The sequence below is a fragment of the Lagenorhynchus albirostris genome, chromosome 16 (genome assembly GCF_949774975.1).
Source record: "Lagenorhynchus albirostris chromosome 16, mLagAlb1.1, whole genome shotgun sequence".
NCBI lineage: Eukaryota > Metazoa > Chordata > Mammalia > Artiodactyla > Delphinidae > Lagenorhynchus > Lagenorhynchus albirostris.
This window is the reverse complement of record NC_083110.1, coordinates 67,130,224-67,156,772: the sequence shown is the minus strand read 5'-3', so window position 1 is coordinate 67,156,772 and position 26,549 is coordinate 67,130,224. Positions and strand designations below refer to the sequence as shown.

Here is a 26,549-nt window from a genome sequence, read left to right as displayed (position 1 = left end):
ATAAAGAAAAGTTCATACTTTATGGGAAATTTTGACCTGGAAACTCGTTAATGAGGAAAAAAATATTTCCTGCCAAAGAAGATGAGAGGAAAGCAAGGGAATCACGGGAAATACAGAGAACAGGAAGATCAATCACAAGTTGGTCTAGATGTTTCCAAAATAGTCCTTAGAGACATTACATAACTAACACAGGAAGAGAGAGAAGAAACCCCAGGTGGGGAGCCTGTGACAGCAGAGGATCCAGGACGGGGACAATGGCTCTGCGGCCACTTGCCAGGGAACCCGGGCCCAGGCGCAGATCTCCAATCTCAATATTCCTTGGGAAGGCCAGCCTGGGACTCTCTCTCCTCAGACTCTCACGGGCCAGGAGCCCTAGTCCCTTTGGTCCCCAGGCAGCCAAGTTCACGAGCTGTGATGGCAACTGGAAACCACAAACCATGAACGGAACCAGAAGTCGGCCGAAAGATAAAGATCCACTCTCACGGAAAAAGCAACGATAGCAGAACCACGGAGGTTGAAATCAAAACCGTATCTGCTTTGCATGGGGCATGTGGTTTTGTGTGTGTGTATTTTCTACACGTCAGCTCATCCGCTCCCGACATGTGCAAGTCACTGTCGGGCTCCTTTAACTGCTTTGCAAAACCAGGGGCCTGGAGAGAAGCATTGTGGCCAAAAATTCCAATAAGGCCAGAGGAAAAAAACACCAAACAACTCTCAACTTATTATTATTAAAAAAAAAGAAAAACACAGTTGTGGAGGCAGCGGCATCCAATCCGGTCTACAACAACAACGAACTTGGTGCCTTCCCTACACTCTCCTAAAATGACAAAATCATGGCAGGAGGAGTGTGCTTGTGGGGAAATGATAAGTATATTCAGACTTATTTTCTGATGAAGATAAACTGGCAGATGTAACCCAACTGAAAAGCCATCAGAGCAAAACATAGTTGTTTTTTTTTTTTTTGGTTGCCCTTTTTTTTTGAGGCAGGGGTTCCCCTCTTCCAAGGAAAGAGGGTCTACCATGTGACTGAAGCCTTTTCCTCCAGAATTCAGGCCCTGAGTGCCAATTCTTCAGACAGAAATGGCTTCACACATCAGGTCTTCTGTGACATGTCAACTGCTTTCACTCACCATTGTGAAAATGTGACAAGTGACAAGTTTTTTAAGACAACACAAAACAAAATCGGGTACACAAAGCACGGTGGTGGCTTGGGAAACACCTCCTTTTGAGCCTGGGGACATTTTTCAACCTTCCTTTAAGTTCTCTTTCACGAAAAAAATGCCTGCCTACATTGGGTCAGTGAGGTTTTTTTTTTTAATTAACAGGAAAATTCTTGGCTTCTTCAGCCCTAACTAAGCACCTGAAGACCAGGAGGAGGAAAGAAGAGAGGTTTGCTTTTGGTTTTAAGGATAAGAACCAAATTCAGAACTTTGTGATTCCTGAAACATCTTCTGAATTGTTTTATAGATTCCATACATCAACTAATCCCTTATCTAGAACTTGATACCATAAGGAAGCTAATTATTGTTTAATTCTATAGAAAATAACTTACTTTAAGCTCAAGAGTTGATATTATCTCACTATTTCATTTTTGTATCATATTTTAAGTATTCCTAGGTCTTCTACTATCTATTTATATCTGAGGATCTAATCAAAAGGACAAAAATGCCTCTTTGCACACATGACTGCCAGATTTCAGCCCTGTTCCAAGACCAGAAAGGGACAAGTTAATCAAGAAAGCACCCCTCCTGGACCCTGAAAAGACTTACCCCTACCACAGATAGGCCATTCTACCCAGAAAGTAGATGCTTTCTTTTCCCTAAGAGTCTGTTTTCCAAAAACCCCCTTACTCACCGCATGCCCAGTGCACATTGTCTATACCCCACCCCCAGGAGTATAAATCCTGAAAGCACTTTCGAGTCAAACCAGACAGAGCCCCAGTAAAGCTCACGGGACACAAGGGATGCTCCCTCTTTCAGTGCAAATTTCTTCCTTCAGATTCGGAAGCACATCTCAATGTTTCTTCCAAATTCATTTAGTTGCATTACTTGTTCTGAAATGATTGGGAAGTCTACCAACAGCCGGATCAACTTGAGGGCTTCGATGTGCTTGGTGGGTTTTGGTGGAGATGGTAGTTTAAATTATCTCAAAGTGTTCTGCCTAAATTCTACTGTTAAACTAGTCTAGAATATTCAGATTCTCGGAATTCAGTATTGAGCCATAATTGTAAAATCTTAACTTTTTATTATCATCCCTGGATTCTTTCCTCAACTGAGTTGGAGAAAGTCAGAAAGTAAAATTCTAATAAATTTGCCTCTGGGAGAAAAGATTTGCCTGGAAGGAACACTTAATGTATACCACCACCCCATACAATGAACTGTACCCCAATTAGAGAAAAAAGCTCCTAGGACTTTAACCTTCATTTACACCAGCACTCCCAATGGTTAGACTTATGGGCTGGGGGCAAGACTGTACAACCATGAATTTCTTGGCCGTCCACTGCCAAGCTCCTCACTCAGTCCTCCAGTCTTTCAAATGCTCCTTTGAACAAGCCTGGAGTCCAAGTCCAGTCCACTCCACAAAAGAAAAGCAACAAGAAAACCCCAAAACCAAAAGAGAAAAACCAAACAGTAACAACTCAATGGCAGGCTTTACCAGCTCCTCCCAAAACAAAAGGAAACTAGAGTCTTCTAAGACCATCCTGGACCAAACCAACACTATAGAAATGGGGGGTGGGGGGAGTAAAACCAGAAATTTTTAGATGAAAATCATAAAATTCCCAGGAATGCAAACTACTGGATGAATCTAGAATACAAGGTCCACATAGATCCTAATGAGTCTGAGTTGTGTAAACACCAGTATTTAGCTCCGAAAGTTACTTCTCTAAAGTTCAATGTTGCCCTTCACCTCATCAGTATATACTGAGCACCTACTATTGAATACATACAAAGCTGGGTCACCCCTCAACAGCTATTAAAGAAAAATAGAAAACTTTAAATAGATAAGACCTTCCAAACTCTCTTGCAAATATGCATAATATATGTATTTCAGAACAATAATGCCTTCTTGACTGCTTTCCAGTAGAGAATCAAATGCCCCCAAGATTATCAATTTAAACTTAGCTGTCCCTTTCCCCTCTCTCTCTCTCTCCCTCTCTTAAATCATCATTAAGGAAATAGAAAGAGCATTTCCTAGGCTTCCTACTACAAGGCTTGGAAAAACCCACAAGGATATTGGGGAGCTGGAAACACATAAGAAGAACCTCAAGTTTCCTATATATTTTGGACCGTCAGCAGCATTTAGGAAAAACACCTCCTCTCGTTTCTGCTTCATATGTTTTTCTTATTGGTTCATTTACACAATGCTGCTCTCCTGACGGCGGTCAGTACATCGTTTTGTCATTTCTGCCTTCCCCGCCATTAGTGCAGGCTGCTGAGACGACACCCCAGATGCCTCCCCAAGTGGCTAGCAGCATCAACGCATCCCCTTCCTCCAAGTGGTCCCCCCGTTGACTAATGTTCACCAACACTCATACATCATTCCCAAATTGGTCCAAATGAATTAAACACAGCTCTGCTTAACATTACGAGATTTAAATGGATTTTCTCTCTACAGGTCTGCCCCATAATTGGGTTTATCCATCTTGTTGAAGTACAGTTTACACTTGCTAACATCACGCCAATTCAAGCTACATTTTCTGCTCCAGTGGCAGGAGCAAGGCAGATTTGTCATCGGATCATAACAGGTAATTCAAACAACAATTAGTTTGATGACGGCCCGTATGTCAATGTCTGCTCCCAGCAGCCCGGCTCATACTCCCTGCTCTGTGTTCCTCAAGATGAATTGTCTTCACAATTCTTCAATTTCAATCATCAACAATGCTTACTGAATCAACTTAAAAACTACTGACACAAGACTATCTTCCCTATGGGGCAGCCTCGCCAAAGCTCTGGCGAAAGGAATCCTCTAGTCCCCCACCACCGCCCCAGGATGGGCTACGACCACACACACATCCATTTTCAAGCCTTGGACAGTTTCTGACTGTCAACCAACGTTTTTTTACTCTAGAGCTTCATCTCAACCTCGAAATTCAAGGAGGCACAAGGTTTGGGAATAGAAAGGAATGAATTTGCTTGTGAAGGATCATCCAGCTACAAGTAGGAAAGTGCTTAATTTATTTATTTTTTTTTTTGGTAAGTCCGCTGCAGGAATTAATGACAATTGTCAAAGTCTGAGAAAATGTTATAATCCAATGGGTAACACTACTTGTCATTTAAAGAAAAAAAAAAGTTAATATTTCTTTTAAAAACCAACTAACCTCCAAGCATCTTGAAAATTAGAAGATAATTACATAAATATAAACCAGTCCAACTATGGTTATGCGTTGTTTGGGCAGTGCCATCGTCATTAAGACAGGGTACAAATTCACGCACTGAAGGAGAGCTGAAATCAAAATATGAGATACCTGGGAGAGAATATTAAGTTTACACGGGGACTGAAGGCCTATCTCAAATTATTTGGTTGAGTACCAGAAAAATATACTTATTGGCCTCTCATGTTATGAAAGAGGTTATTATGAAAAAAAATGCAAACTTACGTCCTCTGTTCCCTTTCTGCCCACAGTATACAGTATTTCAACACATTCACACCACTGCTGTATACCTACTATGTCCCAGGCATTCCTACACAGTGCTCTAAGGATACAAAGATGAGTAAGACACACCTCAGAAGAGCTTACATTCTAGTCAAATGTTACAAGGACTAGGCAGGATTTTCAAGTGACATAAGAGAAATGCAAACAGCAACCAACAGGAGTCATAAATCTTTGCTACTCAGCAAAGATAGTCCATGTCATCAAATTTATCATGTGTGATGTTCTTGACAGGAAATAAAAAATATACAATGCATGACGGAATAAGGCTGATCTGAAATCTACAAATGAGTACTTCACATAGTTCCCAGTGGTTAAAAACAGCTGCTTGTATTTATCAAGCAGTGTGCCGCTGCCCTACCCACCTCATCACAGACCTGATCTCATTTCATCTCCCAACAACCCTCTGGAAATTAGCATCATCCCCCATTTTACAAATCAGGTAACTAATTTACCTAATTAGTAGGCAGACACTGGCAGAAACTGGACCTGAACCCAGGTTATCTAACTCCAGAAGCATACGTGCTGAACAGCCCACCTCCTCTTGTACCTATCCCTTTAAAATGCAAAGGTAATGCTCCTAGGGCTTCAGTGGCAGGGTGCCCACTTGAAGCTGAAAAACTAAGCCCGTGGTTCTCAACCAGGGGCAGTCTGGGCCCCGGGGGGACATCTGCCAAGTTCTAGAGACGTTTTTGGCTGCCACATTTTTGTTGGGTGCTAGTAGCATGCAGAGGGGAGAGGGGAGAGGCCAGGGCTGGAGCTAAACAAACATCCTGCCATGCACAGGACAGTCTCCTGTGCAACAAAGAATCATCAGCCCAAAGTGTCAATAGTGCTGAGGTGGAGAAGCCCAAGCCCGCACTAAGCCGTCTTATCTCATCCAGCCCGGAAAGACATGCAAATTTCCAGTCCAGGCCTCAATCGTTATAGAAGCTGGTGGAACCAAGTGTCTTTCCAGCTGGTACCTCAAAAAACTAGGGTTTTGTGAAGATGCTTCAAAGAGTCCACAAATATTTGATTCTAATGTTTCTTTTTATAACATGCCATAGATAAAGAAATATATAGCACCTGTGCCTACTCTGGTATTTTTTTTTTTTTAAATCTCAATGTATTACTCATTAAAATATTAAACAAACCGCCAACCACCCAGGGGTTTTGGTGGAACCCTTAGGAAGAATGGTCAACCGCCGCTTCTGTGTCACTGAAGAGTATGCTGCAATTCCGAGGTAAACTGTTTAAAAACAAATTGCGACCACTTATCTGTTTGACCAGGATGTGATACCGTGCAACCAAACCCAACACCAGAAACAAATTAAGTGCTAAGTTTGATAAGCCTGAAAAGGTCAGCCATAACCCACTTAGAAACATCTGTGCTTAGCTAAAAGGCCCCATGATTCTCAGGGACTTTATAAAAAAAATAAAAATACTATTATAAAGTGCAACTTATAAAATGAAGTGACTGGGAATTCCCTGGCGGTCCAGTGGTTAGGACTCAGTGCTTTCACTGCCAGAGCCCAGGTTCGATCCCTGGTCGGGGAACTAAGATCCCACAAACTGCTCGGGAGTTTGGAACTGACATGTACACACTGCTACATTTAAAACAGATAACCAACAAGGACCTACTGTACAACACAGGGAAGGCTGCTCAACATTCTGTAGTAACTTAAATGGGAAAAGAATTTGAAGAAGAATAGATACATCTATATGTATAACTGAATCACTTTGCTGTACACCTGAAACTAACACAACATTGTGAATCAACTATGCTCCAATATAAAATAAAAATTTTAATAAATAAATAGCTGCAAAAAATAAATAAATAAAAAATAAAATAAAATGAAGTTACTAAGAAAATACAACCAGCTGACTGCCACAGACCAGACCTCTACACCTACTGGCTGTGGTCCATATGGGGGACCCAGATGGCTGATATAGAACAGTTGTTTCCATTCTTTCCGGTTGTTCTAGTCAAAGACAACCAGAACTTCTCTGCATCCTCACCAGCCCTCTTACAGGCCATGCAGGCTGGGCCCCAAGTGCCTTAATATGGTGGAGAATGAAAAGATACAAATAACTCAACTTATACAAATACAATGATACAATTAGAATAGAGAGAAGTTAAAAACCACTAAGTAAAAATGAGATTGTTTTATTTTATCTGGCCAATGCAATGCAACTGCTATTGGCTTGCTATAGTCCCTGAAAGATGGACATTAAGCCAAACTGGACTCCTGGCTTCTTGTCTCAGCCCTGTTTCCACCAAGCGGTGGGACCTCAGACAAACCAGTTCGCCTCTTTGCTCCTCAGTTTCCTTGCCTTTCAAAACGGACTCTATCTTTGCTCCACTCCAAGGGTGTTCTGGGGCCCATCAGCACCCCTTGGGAGTGTGTCAGAAACGCGGGATCTCAGGCCCCAGCCTGGAACTACTGATCCCACATCTGCATTTTCACAGCACGGGGAAGTCTGAACAGCACTTAGACTGCCAGGCCCCTCAGCCTCAGGGTCCCACAGCCCCCTGCATATGACAGCAGAGTCCCACCTTCTCACACTGGTACTAACTCAGGGGACGGTGCCCATCACTGAGATTACCTGTTAAAGAAATGCTCTCAAGAGAGACTCCTACCACTGAACAGACATCCTTTAGAACTCCGAATGCAACCAGTCTCTTCTCCCCCAGGGAAAGAGTCAAGCTAAAATAAGCCAACAGGCAAAAGATTTTACAGCAGTTGTTCTCATGAAGCTACATGCATCAGAATCTTCCAGAGTGGGACGGGGTTCAGATCCCAGCATCCCCCTAGGCCGGCGCATTGTCTTTAATGCTCCCCTGGGGATTGTAATGTGCAGCCAGAGTTGGGAAATACTGCCCTTGCCCACCGGTTCTCGAAGGTTCTGTGCTGTCGCCACAGAAGCGGCGTCAATATCACCAGAATATTTGTTACAGCTGAACCTCTGGTGGGGCCACAGATGTGCATCTCAACAAGCCCACCAGGCACTTTCTAGGTGATGCTTGCTCAAACCTGTGAAACACAGACCTAGTCCTGATGAATGAGGATCTCCAAGGGGTTAAAACCCAGGATTCTGTATTTTTGAGCGGCTCCCAGGTGGTTCTTTTGTATAGACCCCAGAGAGCTGGTTAGTCGCCATTGCTTGAGGAACCCCCAGACCCTGCTGAGCTTATATTCTGAGCAGACAGTAGTCAGCATGAGGCTGTGTAGTACAGGCTCTCTCCAGCCCAGTTTTGAATTCTAATTCCTTGACCATGCGCAAAATATCTTGCGTATCTGAGTCTCCATTTCCTGGTTCACAAAATGGGGATAATGGTGGTAAGAGGAGCTACGCCATTTGGGTTTCCTTCTGTGTTGTTACGAAGAATCAATAAAGAATTCACATACAGCACTTAACACCAGACCCAATGCGCTGGGAGAATTCAATGAGCAGAAGCTGCTACTACTATCAGCTGTTGTTATTGCCTCTGACCCCTAAGACCAAGCACGTCACTGCCCAAGCCACTCTTCCATAAACAAAGAAATCCCTCTTCTTGAGCCTTACAAAAGTATCTGGCTCTCCTCCCATAACCAGGGAGAAGGAAAGGCCTCAAATGCTCATCAGAACCTAAGGGCAGTCTAGTTTCTCACTCAAAATGAGAAAAAGCTATCCCCCTTAATTACTTGGCCAGCCCTTAATTTTTACTCAGCAAGCGAAAATGACTGAGCAGCCGATAAGTGATCAATGGACTGATTTCAGAAGCCTCTGGGGCAACAATTCCAAAACTTCAGTAGGCAAAAATCAGAACCCTGATTAAAAATGCAAACTCCCGGACTGTATCCAAAACCTACTGAGTCAGACCAAGGGGGGTGGGGTGCTTATAAATCAACATCCAAAACATCACCAAAACTGAAGCTCCCTTGATACGTGTTGCTCACTGATGAACTCCCCAGGGGCCTGGCACACACTAGATACACAATAAATATTTTTGAATGAATGAACAAGCATTCTGAGGCATGGACTTAAATGAGACAATTAGGCTAAAGGCACCACTATAGCAAGTGAATGAACCTTCTGAATACGTTAACTGGCACCCAGAGGCTTTGTCAAACTACTCTAGTGAAATGACATCTGTGTCTGTCTGTCTCTCACATACACACACACACACACACACACACACACACACTGCATTCTTTGTGGAAAATGGACATGAAATCTCACAGCCAGTCTGGTGATGGGACTAAAGAACTGTATGAAGAACTGGCTTCTGCGAGTTCTCCCTCTTAGCCCAGATCTGCTCCTCGATGGATATCGCAAACCCTCACAAAACCTGAAAGGCCAGGGAACTTGTGGAGCAAGGGAGGGCCTAGAACTCAAGAGACGACCATCCGAAACATGAACTAGGGAAAAGCCAGGCACCCTCAAACATCCTGCTCAAACCTGCTGGTACAATTCTCTGGACATTTTTATCACGAACACCAAGGATCTACTGGGGCAAAGAGATGGACCCTGAGCCATAGAACCTCAGGAATCTTAACAATGTTATGATACGGACAAGACTGAGTGCCAAGTTCACATTGAAGAATAAAGGACCAAGAGGGGACAGGACACTCTCCAAATTGTATCCTTCTCTCGCTGGCTCCACAAAGCACCCAGGCCCTGGAGGAAGGTCCTCAGGCCGTAGTGAATCATGGCACACGAGTTCTAAGACCAAGCAGAATGGTATGGGCTGGGAGAACTCAGATGGAAGCTTGCAGCCTCGAGGATGAAAGGGAAAGCAACACCCACTACAAAATCTCCACCGCTCAGCTGTGTAAACAAATAAAATGGTCCATTTCTTCTGGATCCTCTCCTAGTTGTCTTTGTGCACGCACACACAAACACACACACACACACACACACACAAACCACTGCACATCTGAAAAGAAAAACAACGAAGAAAGGTCTACACAGTTTGTTTTTGCTGCGTGTGGAGTTTTTTTTTCCTAAATCACATCTGACTTGGTGTTAAAACATCAACCTTTGGCCAAAATACTCTTAAAACAAAGGCTTAATTGGTTGTGAAGTAGCCCTTCTGAAAACCAACGGAAACATCTTCTGTGGATCCTGACCTTGATTCCAACACTACTCCTGGGTTTGGAAGGAGTGTGGGAAGAGCTCTCTTCAGGGAGATAGTGGAGACAGTGCTTAAACGTTTATCCACAATCACCTGCAGGGCACTCCTGGGAGGCACCTGCAAAGTGAGTCCACCTCTGCGCTCAGCCTGCAGGATCTCTTCCGGGTTAATGAAGACAGTGGGAGGAGTTCCCAGAAACAGGCCCCCCAGTGGGAGGAGCTCCCACTGGGGCCAGAAAGCAAAGCCCTGCGTGAAGGGGCGTGCACTGGAGCTTGGGCAAGCTGGCCTCTGATCCCACCCAGATCTTTTTTTTTTGCGGTACGCGGGCCTCTCACTGTTGTGGCCTCTCCCGTTGCAGAGCACAGGCTCCAAACACGCAGGCTCAGCGGCCATGGCTCACGGGCCCAGCCGCTCCGCGGCATGTGGGATCTTCCCGGACCGGGGCACGAACCTGTGTCCCCTGCCTCGGCAGGCGAACTCTCAACCACTGCGCCACCAGGGAAACCCCCCACCCCGATCTTTTTACTGCTCCCCCTCCTGTGTGCCACTTACACACCCAACAACCACTATGCTGGTGCATTTCAAAAGATATCATTTGAAATCCAGTGTTCAAGTCTCTCTCAAAAGGGCAATGCAAGCTAAACACACATATCACTCTCCCAGTCCGCTCCTGAGTGTGAACAGAATCCAACACACATATTCCTCCAAAAGATCTGGGTGAGAATGTTACTAGGGCCTTATAGTAGCAGGAAACTGGAAGCAATCCAAATACCCAAAAGCACAGAAAGGACACCTGCACTGTGGCACAGTACATGGCAATAAAAAGGAGCAAACCATGCTGCTGGCAATAACAGGGGTGAAACACACACATACGCTAAGTAGGGCCAGACATGAGACAGTCTATGTGCTACACAATCCCATTGCTAAGAAGCTAAAAAACAGGCAAAACTAATCCATGGTGATAGATGAAACTAATCCAGGGTGAGAATTTTGGTCAGCAGTCGTGGGAAGCTTTGAATAAGTGAGACCCCAGGGGAATTGGTAATACTCCTTTTCGGGGCCCCACAAACTACAGCCTAGGAGCCAAATTCAGCCACTATCTGCTTTTATGAATAAAGTTTTATTGGGACCCAGCTACACCTACACCTATTCCCGTAGGTATTACTTTTGGCAGCTTTCACACACAATGGCAGAATTGAGAGGCTGCCACTGAGCTTGTTTGGCCTACAAAGCCTAAAATACTCATTATCTGGCCCTGTACAGAAAAAGCATTCCAACCTCATTCTATATATTGCTTTGGGGGATGGTTTCACGGATGTTCACAAAAGTAAAAGTTCGTCCATCTCACCACTGAGGATCTGTGCACTGTGCTGTACTTATATCTCAATAAAACTCTCTACAAGTCAATAGAGTTAAATATCTATGTCTGTAAAAAAAAAAAAGCCTTTTAATTTTTATTCCAATTATACTGTGTTAACCATTTAGGGAAAATACGGCTTTTGTGTTGCTCTTGTCTTTTCAAAACTGAGAGGAGTTAGGAGATTGTCAAAAGTGAGGAAGATCCCAACACATCAATTGATACTGTGTCCAAACCTTTTAGAAGAACATGACAGACGCGTCTAGAGAATCACTCAGAAGCCATTCACATAAATGTTGCACCTGGCCAAGTCCTGAGATTACAGGAGGGAAGGGAAAGGGGGAGGAATCTCATGGGATGCACGGTGTCATACTACTCTAGGTTATTTCAGGATATAGCTTAGGAAAGCAACCAGCTCAGCTCAGATTGAAATACTGTACCTATTAAGGTTAAACAGTTTTAAATTTCCAGGGAAGAAAATTCTGCCCTGACAATCACGCCGCATCTAAGCCTTAAACTGGAGAATGGGGCAGAGGGCACACATCCGCTCTACTCTGCACGAAAGCAGGGCCACCCTCTCCTCTCCCCCTCACGTTGCTACTGAGCTGCCATGTGCCTTGGGAACAATTTTATTGTGTCTGAGGTTTCCTCTTTTTTTCCCCTTTGCTTCTTTCGTTTCGTTTTGTTTCGCCATTTATCCTTTGATGGTCAAACTAAAATTACAGCTAGATGCCATGTGGCTTTGACCTCATCCTGGTCTAGCAGAGACTGGGGGAGAATGAATCCTCAAAGCATGGTGGTGCTGGGTCTCTAATAAAATATCTCTGTTTGCCCACATGGGCATCATGCCTTAGCAAACAGAAGCAGAGGAGAACAATACTACCTGTTCATGGACGAGTAGTAATGGTTTCAGTCCTCCAGACAATGAGCTCTGTAACTTACTCCATCTCCCTCCTGAGAAAGCGCTTCACACGGCCCGCACTGTGCCAGGTGGTTTGGAGAAAGACGAACTGCTCGGCCTAACAAGGGACACTTCAGCAACGGGTGTAAAGACACAAAACAGCTACTCTGGGCTCGGCTGGTCTCCCAGTGACATGGCCCCAGCCAGCCTTTCCACTCCAAGATAGGGATCGTGATGCTATTCAACCTTGACAATTCCCATACCCCAGGCAACGGGATTTTCCAGCCCCCCCACAAGATGTGGCAGGCCTCACGACACTGTTCATCATCCACTCACCAAGAGTTAGGGTTCGGGCTTGCTCTCCAACCAAGCCCTGAGTCTATGCCCTTTTCTGGGAGCAACGTTCACTGTGCTGCTGATCAAAAGGAAGAAGGGTCCCCCAGGGGGAGTGCCAGCAAGAACACCAGCCCTGGGGACTTCCCTGGGGATCCAGTGGTTAAGACTCCATGCTTCCAATGCTGGGGGGTGGGCCACGGGTTCGATCCCTGGTTGAGGAACTAAGATCCCACATGCTGCGCAGCGCGGCCAAAAAATAAAACAAAAACAAAAAAACCCACCAGCCTTGGAAAGAATCTGGGGGTGGAGGAGCATCATCGAGAGTCGTACTTTCCCCTAAAATACACACACGGATCAGCAGCACGACTGCAGAAGGAATCCAAATATTTTTTCAATAAGTTACTGTCACCTTGAAATGAGTACAAAATACTAGGGGCTCCACCGAATAACAACGTCTGCTGAGTCCTACTTTTCACTGGTGGAATAATTCACAAGGTACCTGGGACAAAGGGCTACTGGAAAGTCTTCTCCAGACAGAGGCAGATTTGAAACAGCACAGCTACAAAGATGCGATATGGCTGTGGACCGCATACACACACCCAAGTTATCCGCAAGGGCTAACCACAAGAAAGTGAGCAAGGGAAGAACGGAAATGATATAACCAAGCGACACCCGCTTCCAAGGAGAGAAGACCCCGGAGCCAGACCTGAACGCCCCAACAGCGGGTTTCAAAAACCTCCCCTTGCAGGGTTAACCCAGAAGCAGAGGACTCAAGAAGTTTCAGCACCATTAGTTACACCATGAGGTCCATCCATCCTGGCCAGGCCAGGCAGACAGACGAAAATCGTATTAGTCTGCTCTCCCTCCACGACTGCACTCTGTTGGCATCAGTTCAGCTCTGAGTCTATATTAGTCCGTGATTTGTTTAGCCTTTGGATTTAAGAGAATGGAAGTACTACGTGAGCAGGAAACAGGACACTCATCAGAAGCTGGGATCTGTCGCCTTTCCCTCCCAGCACTTCCAGTGTCATGTATCAACAAGTCCTAGAGAAATCAACATTTCAGAACAATCAGGTCAAAAGTGATATTCTTAGCACCACTTAACATGATTTTGATCCACCGGAAACAACTCTCTGGCTGTCACACAGCCTCCTCTGCTATCTCACCCCCCTTAATTCTTCCCATTCACATTCTGTCACCTCATGTGACTCCCAATTTAAGACCCCTCCTGAAGCAAAAAACAGTAGCCAAGCTAGGGGGGTCTGTGTGCCCATCATGCCTGATCGAGATGCTCTTAACAAAAAAACACAGGCTCCTCCTTCTTTCCCTATCTTTAAATCATTTTAGCAGCATTTCTTCTGCTCTTGTTTCTTCTTTGCTTCCAACCTCCCCCGAAGAATCAACCACAACCACACTGCCATCATCACCACCATCATCATCACCTAGGTCAGGGGGAGGGGTGGAGAATAAGAGACACAAGAGACCTACACATTGACAAATCAAGCTTCGGGATCTCTTGCATGTCCTACCTGAATTGCAATCTGGTGTTCAATCGTTTTGTACGCAGAGTAATGTGTGCTCCCGGACTGAAAATAGAGCTGTAGAAAGAAACCAAATCAAAGCGTTCTGCTTATGTCACAAACTACAAGAAAACATCTTAAGCAGTTTATGAATAGCAGACAAACCTTCCTAGATTGAACTGCAGCCTTGGCATTCAATCAAGACCTCTGTATTTTTATTTGTTGCTATAAATAAGATGATCATAATCATCTAAAGTTTTAAAAAAAAAAAGCACCTATTCAATAAGCAAAAGGGGGGTGGAGGGGGCCGGGAGCGAGGATCAATGACACGAAAAGGAAAGACGGACGCCCATTAAGACATAAAGGAAGCCAGTGTGCTGAGCAAGATGCTGCAGAAGAATTAACTGTATGCTGCAAACATCGTCAGAATTGCGACACGCAGGCAAGAGGGAAAGACTGGGAGAGAAAGGATGTGAGAAGCCACAAGACTGCAAAGGTACAAGCCCCCCAGAGTTCTAAGAACTAGGCTCTCACCCTCAGACACAATTCTATTCTGGGGAAAACAAATGTGGCAGGCAGCATTCAGGGGCCACTCGATGCCTTATACATTCTTTCGCAATGACTAAGCTATCAGTCCCAGGACGGCTCAGGACGGCTCTGCAGCCCGCACGCACTCTAGGAAGCCACACTTCCCCAAAGAAGGAACCAACCAGTGCCAAAGAGCCACTGAGTTTTCTAAAGACCACCTATATATTTGGGGGCCCCCGGGTGAAGGTGCATCCCTGGTTCACCCAGACTCTCCACAGCAGAAGGCTAAAGTCTCTCCTGGGCCTTTCCCTCTGAAGCCCTGTAGATCTACCATCAAAGAAACGGGCAGCCCCAAATAAAAAGGAATACCAAGAGGCCTCTCCAAATTCTTCTTTTCCCAAATAGTACTTATTCATCTGGGGCTCCTACCAACTGGGAGAACAAACACCATCTGCTGACTTATTTTATAAACAATACAACAAACACTAAAAGGTCTCAACAATATCTGAAAATGCATTTTAATTGGCCATAAACGAACAAATGATGAAGAATCACACGGTCCTATGAAATCACTGCCCATCTCCCTCGCAGTAATAGGCAAATCGGTTACATTTCCAAACACAGATCTGTATTACTATAGCAAACTATTGCCATTACTACCACTGTACGATTCCTATTACCAGAACCTTCCTGTATAGCAGTTCTTTAGACCCCATTATTTTGTATCTTGCTCCCTGCAAGAAAAATTATTCAGTTTATACAGGTTTTTATTTGGGGGGAAAAAAAAAAGAAATTCACATAAGAAATTCTGAACCAACTCATACTAAACGCAACGCAGTAGTAATGAAATTTTTTAAATAGCCTAAATGCACACTGCTCATGGGATAAGGCTGTACTGTTCCCAGTTGGGGATATAGTGGGTTCTGAGATCACTGTATCTGCTCCAAGTGAACAAACAAAAACACACTGCCTGTATATATGTTAGGAGTCTGCTTGCTCCCAAACAATACTAATCAAAGTAAAAAGGGGGCACAATAAAGGTGGGCCAAAAATATATATATTCCTTTACCTGTCAAAGCAGAGTAATGAATCACACTCCCTAAAGCAACAGAAGATAAAGGCTGAGCCACTGAGATAAGCCCCCCTACGCACACAGCACTCCACCCCTGCACACACACACTCAGGAGCAGTTCATCCAAAGTGAGTCACTGAAAAAGACAGATGAATTTGCCCCCTTGGCCCCCCTGTCCTTTTTGTGAAAACTGCCAGTCAGTAAGGAGATCGCACTAATTACTGTGACAATTCTGCATTGTGTTAAAACAACTTTTGTGCGAGGGATAGGTTCCTCTGCGAGTTTGGAATTCCTGGCTGAGAGCAGCTCTTGTCGGAGCGAGGGACTCCCCTGCTCAGGAGAGAGAAGGCAACACTAAAACCTCGTCCCCCTTTTCAGCCGGTTTTATGCTGCGATTTTCCAACTGCCTGATTCAGAGCTTAATGGAAACTTGTCCAAGCTTTTCTTCCCACAAACCTTGCGGAGCCCTAAGGCAATCTTGCACTCAGGGTAACCACAGAAATCTCCTATCGTCAATTAAAATCGAATGGACACCTGATAACTAAGTATACGTCGAGTAAACAAAATTTCATATCATCACGGCCCTCCGAATAAATTAATGAAACTGTGGCTAATCCAAATTCAATTTCCATTTGTCCGGTTCCACACTTAATCCTCACGTTCAGCACCACCCAAACAACACCACAACCCCAGAGAGAATGCTACAATTAAGACAGTACAAATGCAGCTGCAAGGTCCTTAAGAATCTGGCAGGACAAAGTCAATTTCACCTTCACACACACCAATCTAACATCCCCAAGTAATGCAACTCCCCTCCTCAGGTATCCAGGCACACGGAATAACCGCCACCAGCTCATAAATCCACACAGTACAAGCTCCAATCAGCTCTTCACTCCCAGCCAGTACCCACTGCGTTGGAGAGATTTTCAGCTTAAACACTTCCCCCCAGCAACAGCGACGAAGACAATTTTCTCGTTTCTCCTTTGGGTTCCCACCCCCTCTTTTCCCAAATACTCTTTTCTAAAACACACCCTTTAAATACTGCTTTTTCCATCCCTGGAAAACACAGAGATGCCTTGTTCATTATAGTCTAGCTTTTTAAGACAAACATAAAATACAAGGACCCGGTAAAAACTTGGCATTCTAAACTGGAACAATAGTTTATTTATATCTCCGTAAAAAGCTAGAAGAAAGAACAAGAGAGGGTTGACCCTCTGTGCTTTTGTTTGTTTGTTTGTTTGCTTTTGGAAGATGAGGGGCGCTTGAGAGATCTTAGGTGGCGATCTAAGGCTCATCTGAGTTCAAGAACCAGGTTCCCCCAGGCCTGGACTCTTGGGACCACCCCTGCTCTTGGCCACCTGCAGCACTGCACGTCATTTCCGCATCCAGCAACTGGACTCTTGTACCCTGGGTCCGCAACACACCCTCACCGTGGTTCCCCCCTGCCCCGCCCCTCCCCAGGCACCCTGAAGCAGTACCACATGAGAACTCCAAGGTACTTTTCATGTCCTCTTTCTGTGAAACTCTCAACAAAACAAACCTTCCCTTCCTGTGTGCTTGTTTACAGTGGCCAAGCCCACCCAACCACCCATCTGAACACCTCCCGGTGACCCAGCCCCCTCTGGTCCAGAGGAAGAGCCATGGAGATGCGCTGGTGCTCAGCACAGCCTTGCCTACATCTTCCAGCAATTCAAAAACCAACATTTTACGATCAACCACCTCCCTTATCAAGAAATCCTATCTTGATTTCTCTCATTTCATTTCTAATCACTACTACTGGCCCTAAATTTGATGTTTCAGATACAAGACATCAGAGATAGCCAGGGATGGGAGAAAAGGGAAACAGCTTTTTCAATCACAGAGATCTCATCCTCAGAGGCGACTAAAAATCTTGAAACACTACATTGGGTTTCCAACTTCCAGTAGGATGAAGATTAATTTTGTATGCCTATTCATTCCACTAAATTGGGAAGAGTGGGGAGCATTTGCTGTATTTCCAGTTTTATGAATCACCAAGCTTTCAATTTAAAAAAAAAAAAAAGAAGAAGAAATTCAGATTCATTTCCTAAACCGTTTTGGTTTGGGGGATTTTTTGGTCCACCTTCCTCTCCCCTGTAGCTACCATGAGGCACTTGAAGTTTAATTTCCATGTCATTAGCATAAAAGGCAGAATAGAGGCTTAAATATCTAAGACTTTTTCTTAAGTCACCAGTCATTTTGCAGGACAGAGACAGCACCCCCAGCCCTATGCTGGGAGCCTCTTACATTTAGTGGGAAACTTCTGATCAGGCCTTTGGGTGCCTGCCCGCCCCCTTAAAAGATGCCAAGGGGGCTTCTAACTTCCACAGGGAAGGCAAAGCCAGCACTGACTGCTAGGTATGGAGGCTTAAACATTCCTGCAAAGATCCAGACACAGAACATCTGTACCCTCCTACAACAACAACTTAACAAAGGCAACCCCTTTTCACTTCCTGGCATTCTCCTTCAGAAATTCTGCTGCAACAAAACACATGCCTTTAGACACAGGAACAATCTCTCTTACTGTCTCAACGTTCCATCAAATGTCTATTTACCCTCATTAATTTTTTCTTTTCTTTTCCTCAACCTGAAACCATCAGCTATGAGTCAGAGAACGATCATTAACTTTTACAGCTTTCATACACATCCACCTACTCACATTTGGGGAAAGAAGTATTGACTTGCAACACTGCCTGAGACCAAAATCCTCTAAGAAGAAAAAAAGGGGGGGGGGGAATCACTTCAATAAACTTATATCTATAGGTCTATGGGGGATGCTACATTCATTGTTTTTCCACTTTGTGCTGCAGTCTCTTGCAAAAAAAAAAAAGAAAGAAAGAAAGAAGTTGAAGTTGAACTTGGTTATGGTGATGGGCATTTCTGGATTGGTTTTTTTGAGGGAAAATTAGATGATTTTCTTTAAACATCAAAACATAATTACATTTCTTAAACTGTTTGGGAGAGGGGAGAATAAAGTGAAGCAAGTTTCCTGCTCTTGTCCAAAACACATTTCCAGCATATAAAAACACGTGGGCTAAAGTGCTGAGACATGTTCCTAACACAGCATTTTTCATTAAAAGTTGCTACACTAACACTCTTAAAATGATGCCCCATCATTACTCCACTTAGCAGTCACAGGCTGCACACTCATAACGAATTAATTTGCATTAATGTGGGTTTCATGTGTCCTTCCCTGGGTATGCCATTGTGATTCAGGCTTAATAAAACTGACACGACAATAACATAGTGCCTTTTATTTCACTTTCCCAAACCAACCAACCCACCCAAAGACCCACACAAATCCTCTCGATTTTTTAAGCATTTTGCTAATATATTTAGTACATCATAATTGGTCCAGCACGCAAGAACCTAGTTATCTTCTCAGTAAATATTTATAGCATCACTCTTTCCCATTCATTCTGCATTTTCTTAGAGAATCTCACTGTAGCCTACATCTGCAATTCATTGACTTTACAATTTACCACATGTTGGGATGGGAGAGGTCTTAGCTCCATTTGAATCACTACACAAATATGCAAGTGATTTATCGGTTTCAAACTAAAGACTGCAAGAGAAGGACTCCACTTTTCCTGAACATTACTTCTTCTGGCAGACCATGAACAATTACAGTTCGTACTAATTAAGCTCTGTAAATGTGCTGTGCCTTACTAATGTCTACCAGGCCTCAAATTTATTTTCATGATGCCAAACTTTAGCAAGCAATTTTAACTCCTTCAGAGCTGATCCCACTAGTAACCATTCCTTCCCCCTGTAGATCGAGCTGTTTGGGGCTACTTCATGACCAAAAAAAAAAAAAAGAAGGAAAGAAAAGAATAAAATATTAGACATATTACCAGCCTGAAATCAGATGTGCCCAAGGAAGAAAAAAACCTATCCTGGGAAAACCGAAGAACACCAGGGCTGATAACCCGTTCAAAGATCCCACAGCCCCATCTTTGTAATGAGCTGTTAAGGGATTCATATCTGTCCCTGAGGGCTAGTAAGTTTCTGCATTCCATTGATTAGAAAATAAAACCTTTCAGCCTCTGTCTTGAAGTCTGGGTTGGATGGAAGGAAGGCTCCGGCCAGCGAGGACAGCGCGATCAGCTCCTACCCCCCTCAACAGTTACCCACACACCTCAGAATCCCACTCCCCCTTTACCAGGTGGTCAGTTTGTAACACACACACTAGAAAGCCCACTCTTTTAAGAATGAATTAAAATCAGGAGGATAACTGGCCTTCTCTGTCACATCGGGGTCTTGACCACAGATGCCCCATCCCCAGCTCCTCACACAGTAACTTACATGAAAGACTATCTGCTGCTGGATAGAGCTCTTTGGGTGAAAAGTGGATAGCGACCAGTTTTTACTGAGCTGAGCCATATAGTTGCTAACAGCCACCCCCCACCCATGGTACTTCTACCTCTCGCTAAGGAACTTCTAATCCCTAATTTCAATCAAGCCATTTCCTCATGCCCAAATCTCTGTCCCATCTTCTTACACTTTTCTAATCTTTCTCAGGCAAGCATTTATTCTTCCTCCCCTGCTACTTTTCTGTGCTTCCTCCCCCCAGATACCACTGCACTTCCCCCAAATGAATGGCCTTCCCACTCCCAAGGTAAATCTGGAATTTTTTTCTCATCTATTAATTCTTTTAATCAACTCCCCTCACTCTGTGGCACTTTTTTTTTTTTTAAACCCTCACGTTAACTAGCGCACTCTGCAATGTGTGTATTTTCCCTTCCAGCTCAGTGGAACATCGTATAAATTAAAGACCCATCTCCCGTATCAGGTTTCTTTAAGTATTCTGGGAAATATGCACAATATAGGCAAGAGGGTCTCAAAAAAAAAAAAAACAAGAAAGAAAGGAAACAGGGAGAAGCCAGAAGAAAAGGAAAAAAGATGCAAACACCTAGAGCAACTTTGCTTTTGAAAAAAGGCATTTGTGCCGAGCCCCTCCCACCCACCCAACTGAATTTCCATTACTGAAAGTGCTCTTTATAAATGTGTGTAACAATAGCCTGGAGGAAAAGTACAAGTCGGCTGCCAAAGGAGGAGGGGGTGTCTGTCTCAGTAAGCTCAGATTGTAGGCATGGGGGTCAGAGGAGGGGAGAGGGCAGCTTTTGCGAAGGGGTCTCCACACCCCACCCCCATCTCATTGCTTATAATTAGTGAGAGAAATCTGAGCTACTGCCAGTGTCTGCGGACCTTGAATATTATAAGGCCAACGTGGCGTCAAATATCTTAACATTCATAAGTGTTATGGGCTGTAAATAAAGCCTGTGGATTTATGACCCGGTGGCGCTTGCCAGCAAAGGACTGGGGCACATTTCTTTCAGCAGACCTGTCGAGGTGCAAGTTTGCCTTTGGTTGTAAAATTAACCATTTCCTTCACAAACGTGCTCAATTATAAGTCAGAGTTGAAGATTTAGTTACACGGTTGCCAATATCCACTCCCAGAAGAAACTCAGATGCCCACAACACACACCCCCTTCAAAAATAAAAGCCTCAAGAATTTGATTCACCCCGCTCCTTCTCAAAACTTCTGAAATGTGTCACCTCGAAACAGTTATAAATGTGGTTAAAGATATTATCTACTTCCACTCACCAAGACTAAAAAAGCTTACACCTACTTCCCTGGAAAGTGCTTATTTATTTGGCAACGCCATGTTTTAAAAAAACAGTAAAGGAGTAAATCACTCCTTGCCTGAAGTTTTGTCCCTTCCCCCAATATAATGTCATCTATTTCCTGTGTAGGAGAGAGCCTCTGCTAAATCCAGGTTGCCTCAGACTTAACTGCCAATAAACCAACTTCCACAGAACTTCCAGACAGCTGGGGAAAAGGTCCTCGGAGTTTTAGTCATGGTCCAGAAACACAGGTCCACACAAAAATTTGCAGCTGTCCTTTCTCTGCAGTGCATTTTTAATGTGATTCGGGGGCCCCTGTTGTGAAACATCTGACAAAATGTAAAATCCTCTTAGATACCTTCTAGTTTACCCCCTGTGCATGTGTAAGAGAAGTTGCACCAACATTTCTCCACCAAGAAATCTAGGCGCTTTTCGTATGCACGCAGGCACCTCGTGGGATGTGAGGAGGCATTCAAAACCTGGAAAGACTTCTACTGTAATCTTTAAAAGCACAGCCTCTGGTGCAACTATTAAAATGCTGGTTTGCTAAAGCAAATATTTTTTTAATAGCGTGCAGAACTGCAGTTATCCTGCGCTGCTAACAGAACAGCATTCTTGATCTGCCAGCCCCCGGAAACCTTCCTGTAACTTTTTCACAGCTTGCTAAGAAACAGAAAGCGGACCAGCTTCCAGCAGGGACCCTAAATGAAATCCATATCAGTAAAATTAAAATCAAGGTGGAAAACTCCTAGCCAGAGCGGGGATTGTTTTCCTCCAAATCTTTTCTCAATCAGATAGGGGGCATCAGTGAAAGCTACTTCCCTTCAGCAGTCAAAAGTTTCCAAAAACACTTCTTCCAGATAAACACTCCAGCCTCCCGGACTGCCTCATAGTTTGTTTCTGGGGTTTCAGAAAGCTTTCATTTCAACAAACTGCAAAGCACTGGCATATTAAATTTATAATCATTAAAATATGACTTACTGGGTGAATGTTGAGCCCATAATCCAAACTGCAGACATTAAACCCCAACCTATAAAGATTAGCACGGAATTAATACTTTGCATTGAGACTGAAATCTAAACATGTTTGCCATAAATATTTCTGAAGGAGATGAAAAACAATTAGCATAAATACCAAAGAAGGGCAAGAACACCTGTTCTTTTTCAGGGCGATAAGCATTTTATTGTTCTCTATTTAAAATGTAATGACCTGTGTAATTACAGTAATATTACATTGTTATGTAGGGGCTTGGAATGTCACACTTTGAAAAGTGTTGTCAAAACAATCAGGGGTGAAGGTGGGGGGTAGGAGGACAATGGGGAAGGACCACCATTAACCCTTCACACTCCGAGGTCTAAATCTTTTGTATTAAGAAAGGATTATGCTGTTTGAGCGAGGAGAAAACATCCATTTTTCACCAGGCAGAAAGAGAAGCTGCTGCCCGGCTAAATAAAACCCCAATGAATAATAGGCCCCTCTTGGTTTCCTTTAAATGCTGGATTCCAAGTTCAAAAATGAATTCAAGATGCTGCTTATTTATTTGTTCAACCTAGTAGCAAACAGCTTCAGCTGAAAAGCAAACAACTTTGGATCAAAGAAGATGTGAAAGCTCTAATAATCAACCCCTTAAAAAGAATTTCAAACCTAACTGGAATTTCGGCCACCGTATCCCATATTCTCATTTGGCAGGAGGGAAAAAAGAAACGTAAAACTACTCTTTCCTATCTACTTTAATATGGTAACAGTATTCTTATCTTTGGTATATACAAATGTTACCACAATTCTAATATTTGCAGTTCTATCACCTCCCATCTCCTCAACCAGACCTCTCACCTTAATGCTTTTTTGTATTCGAACCTTTTTAAAAGCTGTTCCTATTACAGTATCAAAGGCTAAATTAATGTGATGGAGGAATCTTTTGTCATTTTAAAATAAAATTATTACTATCAAGCTTCATGGCATCTCCAGCAATTAAAGCATTATTCTTGAGATAAAATATTATTCATCATAAGCCCATTTAATGATACTCCTTAATTCTTTACATTCTTAAAAAGAAAAGCAGAAATCAGGAATCCAAAGAGTTTGCTTTTTAAAGGATGCAACTGTTTACAGGTACACTCATAAGTTAACAGAAAATGTAGCAAAAGAACACCACCACCAAGGAGGGTCCGGAAGAGAATAGAACATACAGCTAATTTGTCTTTACACCTTGCCCTCAAAAACACACTCTATGAAGCACTAAGAATTTCAGATGAGCATGAAAAGACCGCTATCTTGCCTATAGATTCCTTCGGCAGCTGTATCAAATCTGGAATTGCAAGCCGGCCCTCTGATCGAAGAGGTCAGGAGTGACACACAACAGCCTCTCAGCCTCATTTCCATGGCTCTACTTACCGGCTTAAATAACCTTAATTCTGGAGCACATCAGCTAACCCAGGTAACAGATAGGAGGAGGAAGGGCCTGTGCACACTAAAGATGTCTGTTGGTGTTTGACACGCAAATACTAAAACTGCCTCCTGACTTCAGAAATGTCTTCTCAGACTCCATCTGATGTCACAGCATCAGGCCACCCGCTATGTCCACAATTAAAATAACTAGACGCCGAGGGTTCCTACGATGCCCACAGAGGGGATGGGGTTGTTGGGAGCCATCCTTTTCACACCGGGAAATCATTTATTTACCTTTAACAATTTCCCTGTTTCCTAATTACAGCGCAACACAACTGTTGCAGTTTCAGGAGATCTTGCGGCAAGATTGCCAGCGGTCACAGGCAGGAGTTTGCAAAGAGTCAAGAAGGCCAGCAAGCCCACCATCAAAGCTCAATATTCAGATGGCCTTTCAGATGGCTAAGTGGATTTTAAAATAATACCAGAGAGGCTTCCATCGTAGGGGGAGGGGAGGAGAGTAAGAAATTCTCAGGGTTACTTTGGAATGTCGCTTGGTCGGCTTGGTTATTACACAAACTCTCCGATTCTGAGCCGAATACTCCCGGTTCAGGATGCCCACAGGCTCCCAAGAAAAATACAACGTAACCGGACAATGTTTCCCCTACAGCTGCAACCCCACTGCCCGGCCCCCGCCGCCTGAAAGAACTGGCCCTGAAGGAGGAGGTCGGGCTGAAATGCTCTCCCAGCTTCCCAAGCATGCAGAAGCCTGGGCGCGCGGGAGGGGGAGGGAGGGTAATAATTATTTCTCTTTCCTGGCCATAACAAATGACCGGTCTAGCATGCCCTTGCCATTTTTGCCAGGGCCCCAAAAAACAAGTCAAACCTGATAGTTAATATTTTAATGCTTAAAAACACTTGTAGACCTGATCGACTCCCGTCCGGCAAACCCTCGGCCATTAGCACCGAATCCACGGCTGCTGAACAGTGGGTGCACTATTTCAAATTGCTATCTCGAGTTACCGAAAAATAAAAGAAAACAGAAGAAGTGAGTGTAAATAAGAGGTAGGGAGACCAAACCAGAGAGGGTGCAAAATGACAATCCCGAGAAGCCGGGCACAAACGTTTAGAGATTGCGACTAGAGATTCGTAATCCAGGCTTTTTAGAGGAGGGTGGGACGGGGGGAGGGGGTTCAAGGCGAGGGCAGGGGGCAGAAGCCTGTCGGGGAAGAGGGTGAGCCTTATTCACAAATGTCACGGGGGGGCGCGGGACGCACGCCGCGGGAAGCGCCACCCCCCCGGAGCCTGGCACCCCGCGCCTCCCTGGAGCCCCCAAAGTTGGGTGGCCCACGATCAGCAGCCCAATCCCTTGAAAGAAAGGAGCCCTCGGCCTCCCTCACCCTCTATACACCCTTGGGCCCCGCACAACCTGGTCTCTGGCCCCCCAGGGCCCACTGAGGGCCTTCTCGGAAGCTGGCGAGCGCAGATCCCGCTATAAACCCCAAGGCACCAAAATTCCCTAGAAATACATCAAGTCCGCTCGGAGGAGGCCATCCCGGCTCCATACAAACCAAAACCCGCGGCCACAGGGGCCTCTCCACCCCGCGCGGCCCGGGAGAGCCCGCAGCCAGCGCGCCGGGCAGCCGAGCCGGCCACGGCGCCCAGGGCGCTCGCGGCCCTGCGGGGTGGCCCCAGAAAAGGAAGCCCAGAGCCCCCAAGTTTGCAGTGGGACCAGTCTTGGAAGCGTGACCTTCCAGGGGAAAAGGGAAGGAGGGCTGAGAGCCAGCCATCGCCACTAGAAAGCTAAACAAATACGCGGCCGAAAGAGAAAGACGAGGCGCTTCTCCAAGGCCCCGGGCTCCGCGCGCCCGCTAGTTCTCAAGTCCAACGCCTGGAGGACAATCCACTCTACCCCGCGCGTCGGGCGCAGCCCATTAACTCAGTCCCCGGCAGCGGCAGCCAAGGGGTTAACCGGGGAAAGCCCAAGACGCCACAGAAGAGGGAAGGAAAAGAGAGAGAGAGAAGGAGAGGGAGAAAAGAAAGAGCCACACAGTCATCTTCCCAGGGTGAAGAAACAAACACCACCACCAAAGGGGGCGGGGGGAATCAGAGCGCAAAAAAAAGTTCTTCTGATTCCCCCCCAACCAACAAAGCCCTGCTTGGAAAGAAAAGTCTCCCCAACATCACGAGGCAACAAACTGAAAGCAAGAACATGGCGAAGTGCAAACAAATCCAGTCCACAAAAGGCAGAAAAGTTTGGAGAGTTTCGGGCTGCCTGGGCCACAAGAGGGGGAGGGGAGGCGGGGAGGGGAGGAGGCGGGGAGGGAGGGGAGAGGGAGGGAGGGGGCAGGGCAGGGCAGGGGCCGCATGCGGGGCCGGGCGGGAGGCAAGGGTGGGCGGTCAGCGGGCGGGGGCCGCGCGCGGAGGCACTTACGGTTCGGGCGGTGGGCGAGAGCGATCCGTTGGGGAGGTAGGGGCTCGTCAGGTCGGGGATCATGATGAAAGGGTAGCCGGGATACGGTGGCCCCTTAAAGAGCCCTCCATCTTGCCTCTTGGCCGCTAACATGGCGGGGCAGCGAGGGGACGGCGGCGGCCGCGCGGAGCGGGAGAGAGCGAGGAGAAACTTTTTAGAAAGTGCCCCAAGTGGCTGGGCGCCCCGGCCGGGCCGACGCAAGGCCCGGCCGAGCGGGGCGCGGGGCCCGGGCGCGCGGGGCGGCGGGCCCGGGGGACAGCTCCCGGCGGCTGCGGGGCGCGCGGGGCGTACTCACCTTCTTCCAAACTTTCCCGGGATTTATCTCGGAAACTTTCGGAGCGAGGCGGAGGCCGTCTTTCCGCCTTCCCGGAGGGGTGGAGGTGGGGAGGGCGAGGGGCAAACGCCACGCAGAGGGGGGAGATGGGGGAGAAAAAGAATCAGCGAGGTGGGGGGGTTTGGGATGGGAGAGAAAAACAGGGTTACAAGTTTTTGCAATGGTGGCACCACACGCACACGCCGCCCGCCCGGCCCCGCGGCGTCCCGCCGCCGCCCCCAGCCCCGATTTCTCCCCTTTAAGAA

At 45.5% G+C, this 26,549-nt stretch overlaps 1 protein-coding gene across 23 annotated transcripts in view; it reads right to left on the bottom strand.

Moving 5' to 3' along the window:
• The window catches only part of TCF7L2 (transcription factor 7 like 2), a 197,061-nt gene that overhangs the window by 169,767 nt on the left and 745 nt on the right, over positions 1–26,549 (bottom strand). For all 23 annotated transcript variants that reach the window (XM_060125476.1, XM_060125471.1, XM_060125475.1 and 20 more), the window contains exons 2-3: positions 26,266–26,332; positions 25,932–26,056 (exon numbers count right to left, since the gene is read on the bottom strand). In XM_060125476.1, coding sequence (XP_059981459.1) covers positions 25,932–26,056; positions 26,266–26,332 — 192 coding nt within the window. The remainder of the gene's footprint in view (positions 1–25,931; positions 26,057–26,265; positions 26,333–26,549) is intronic.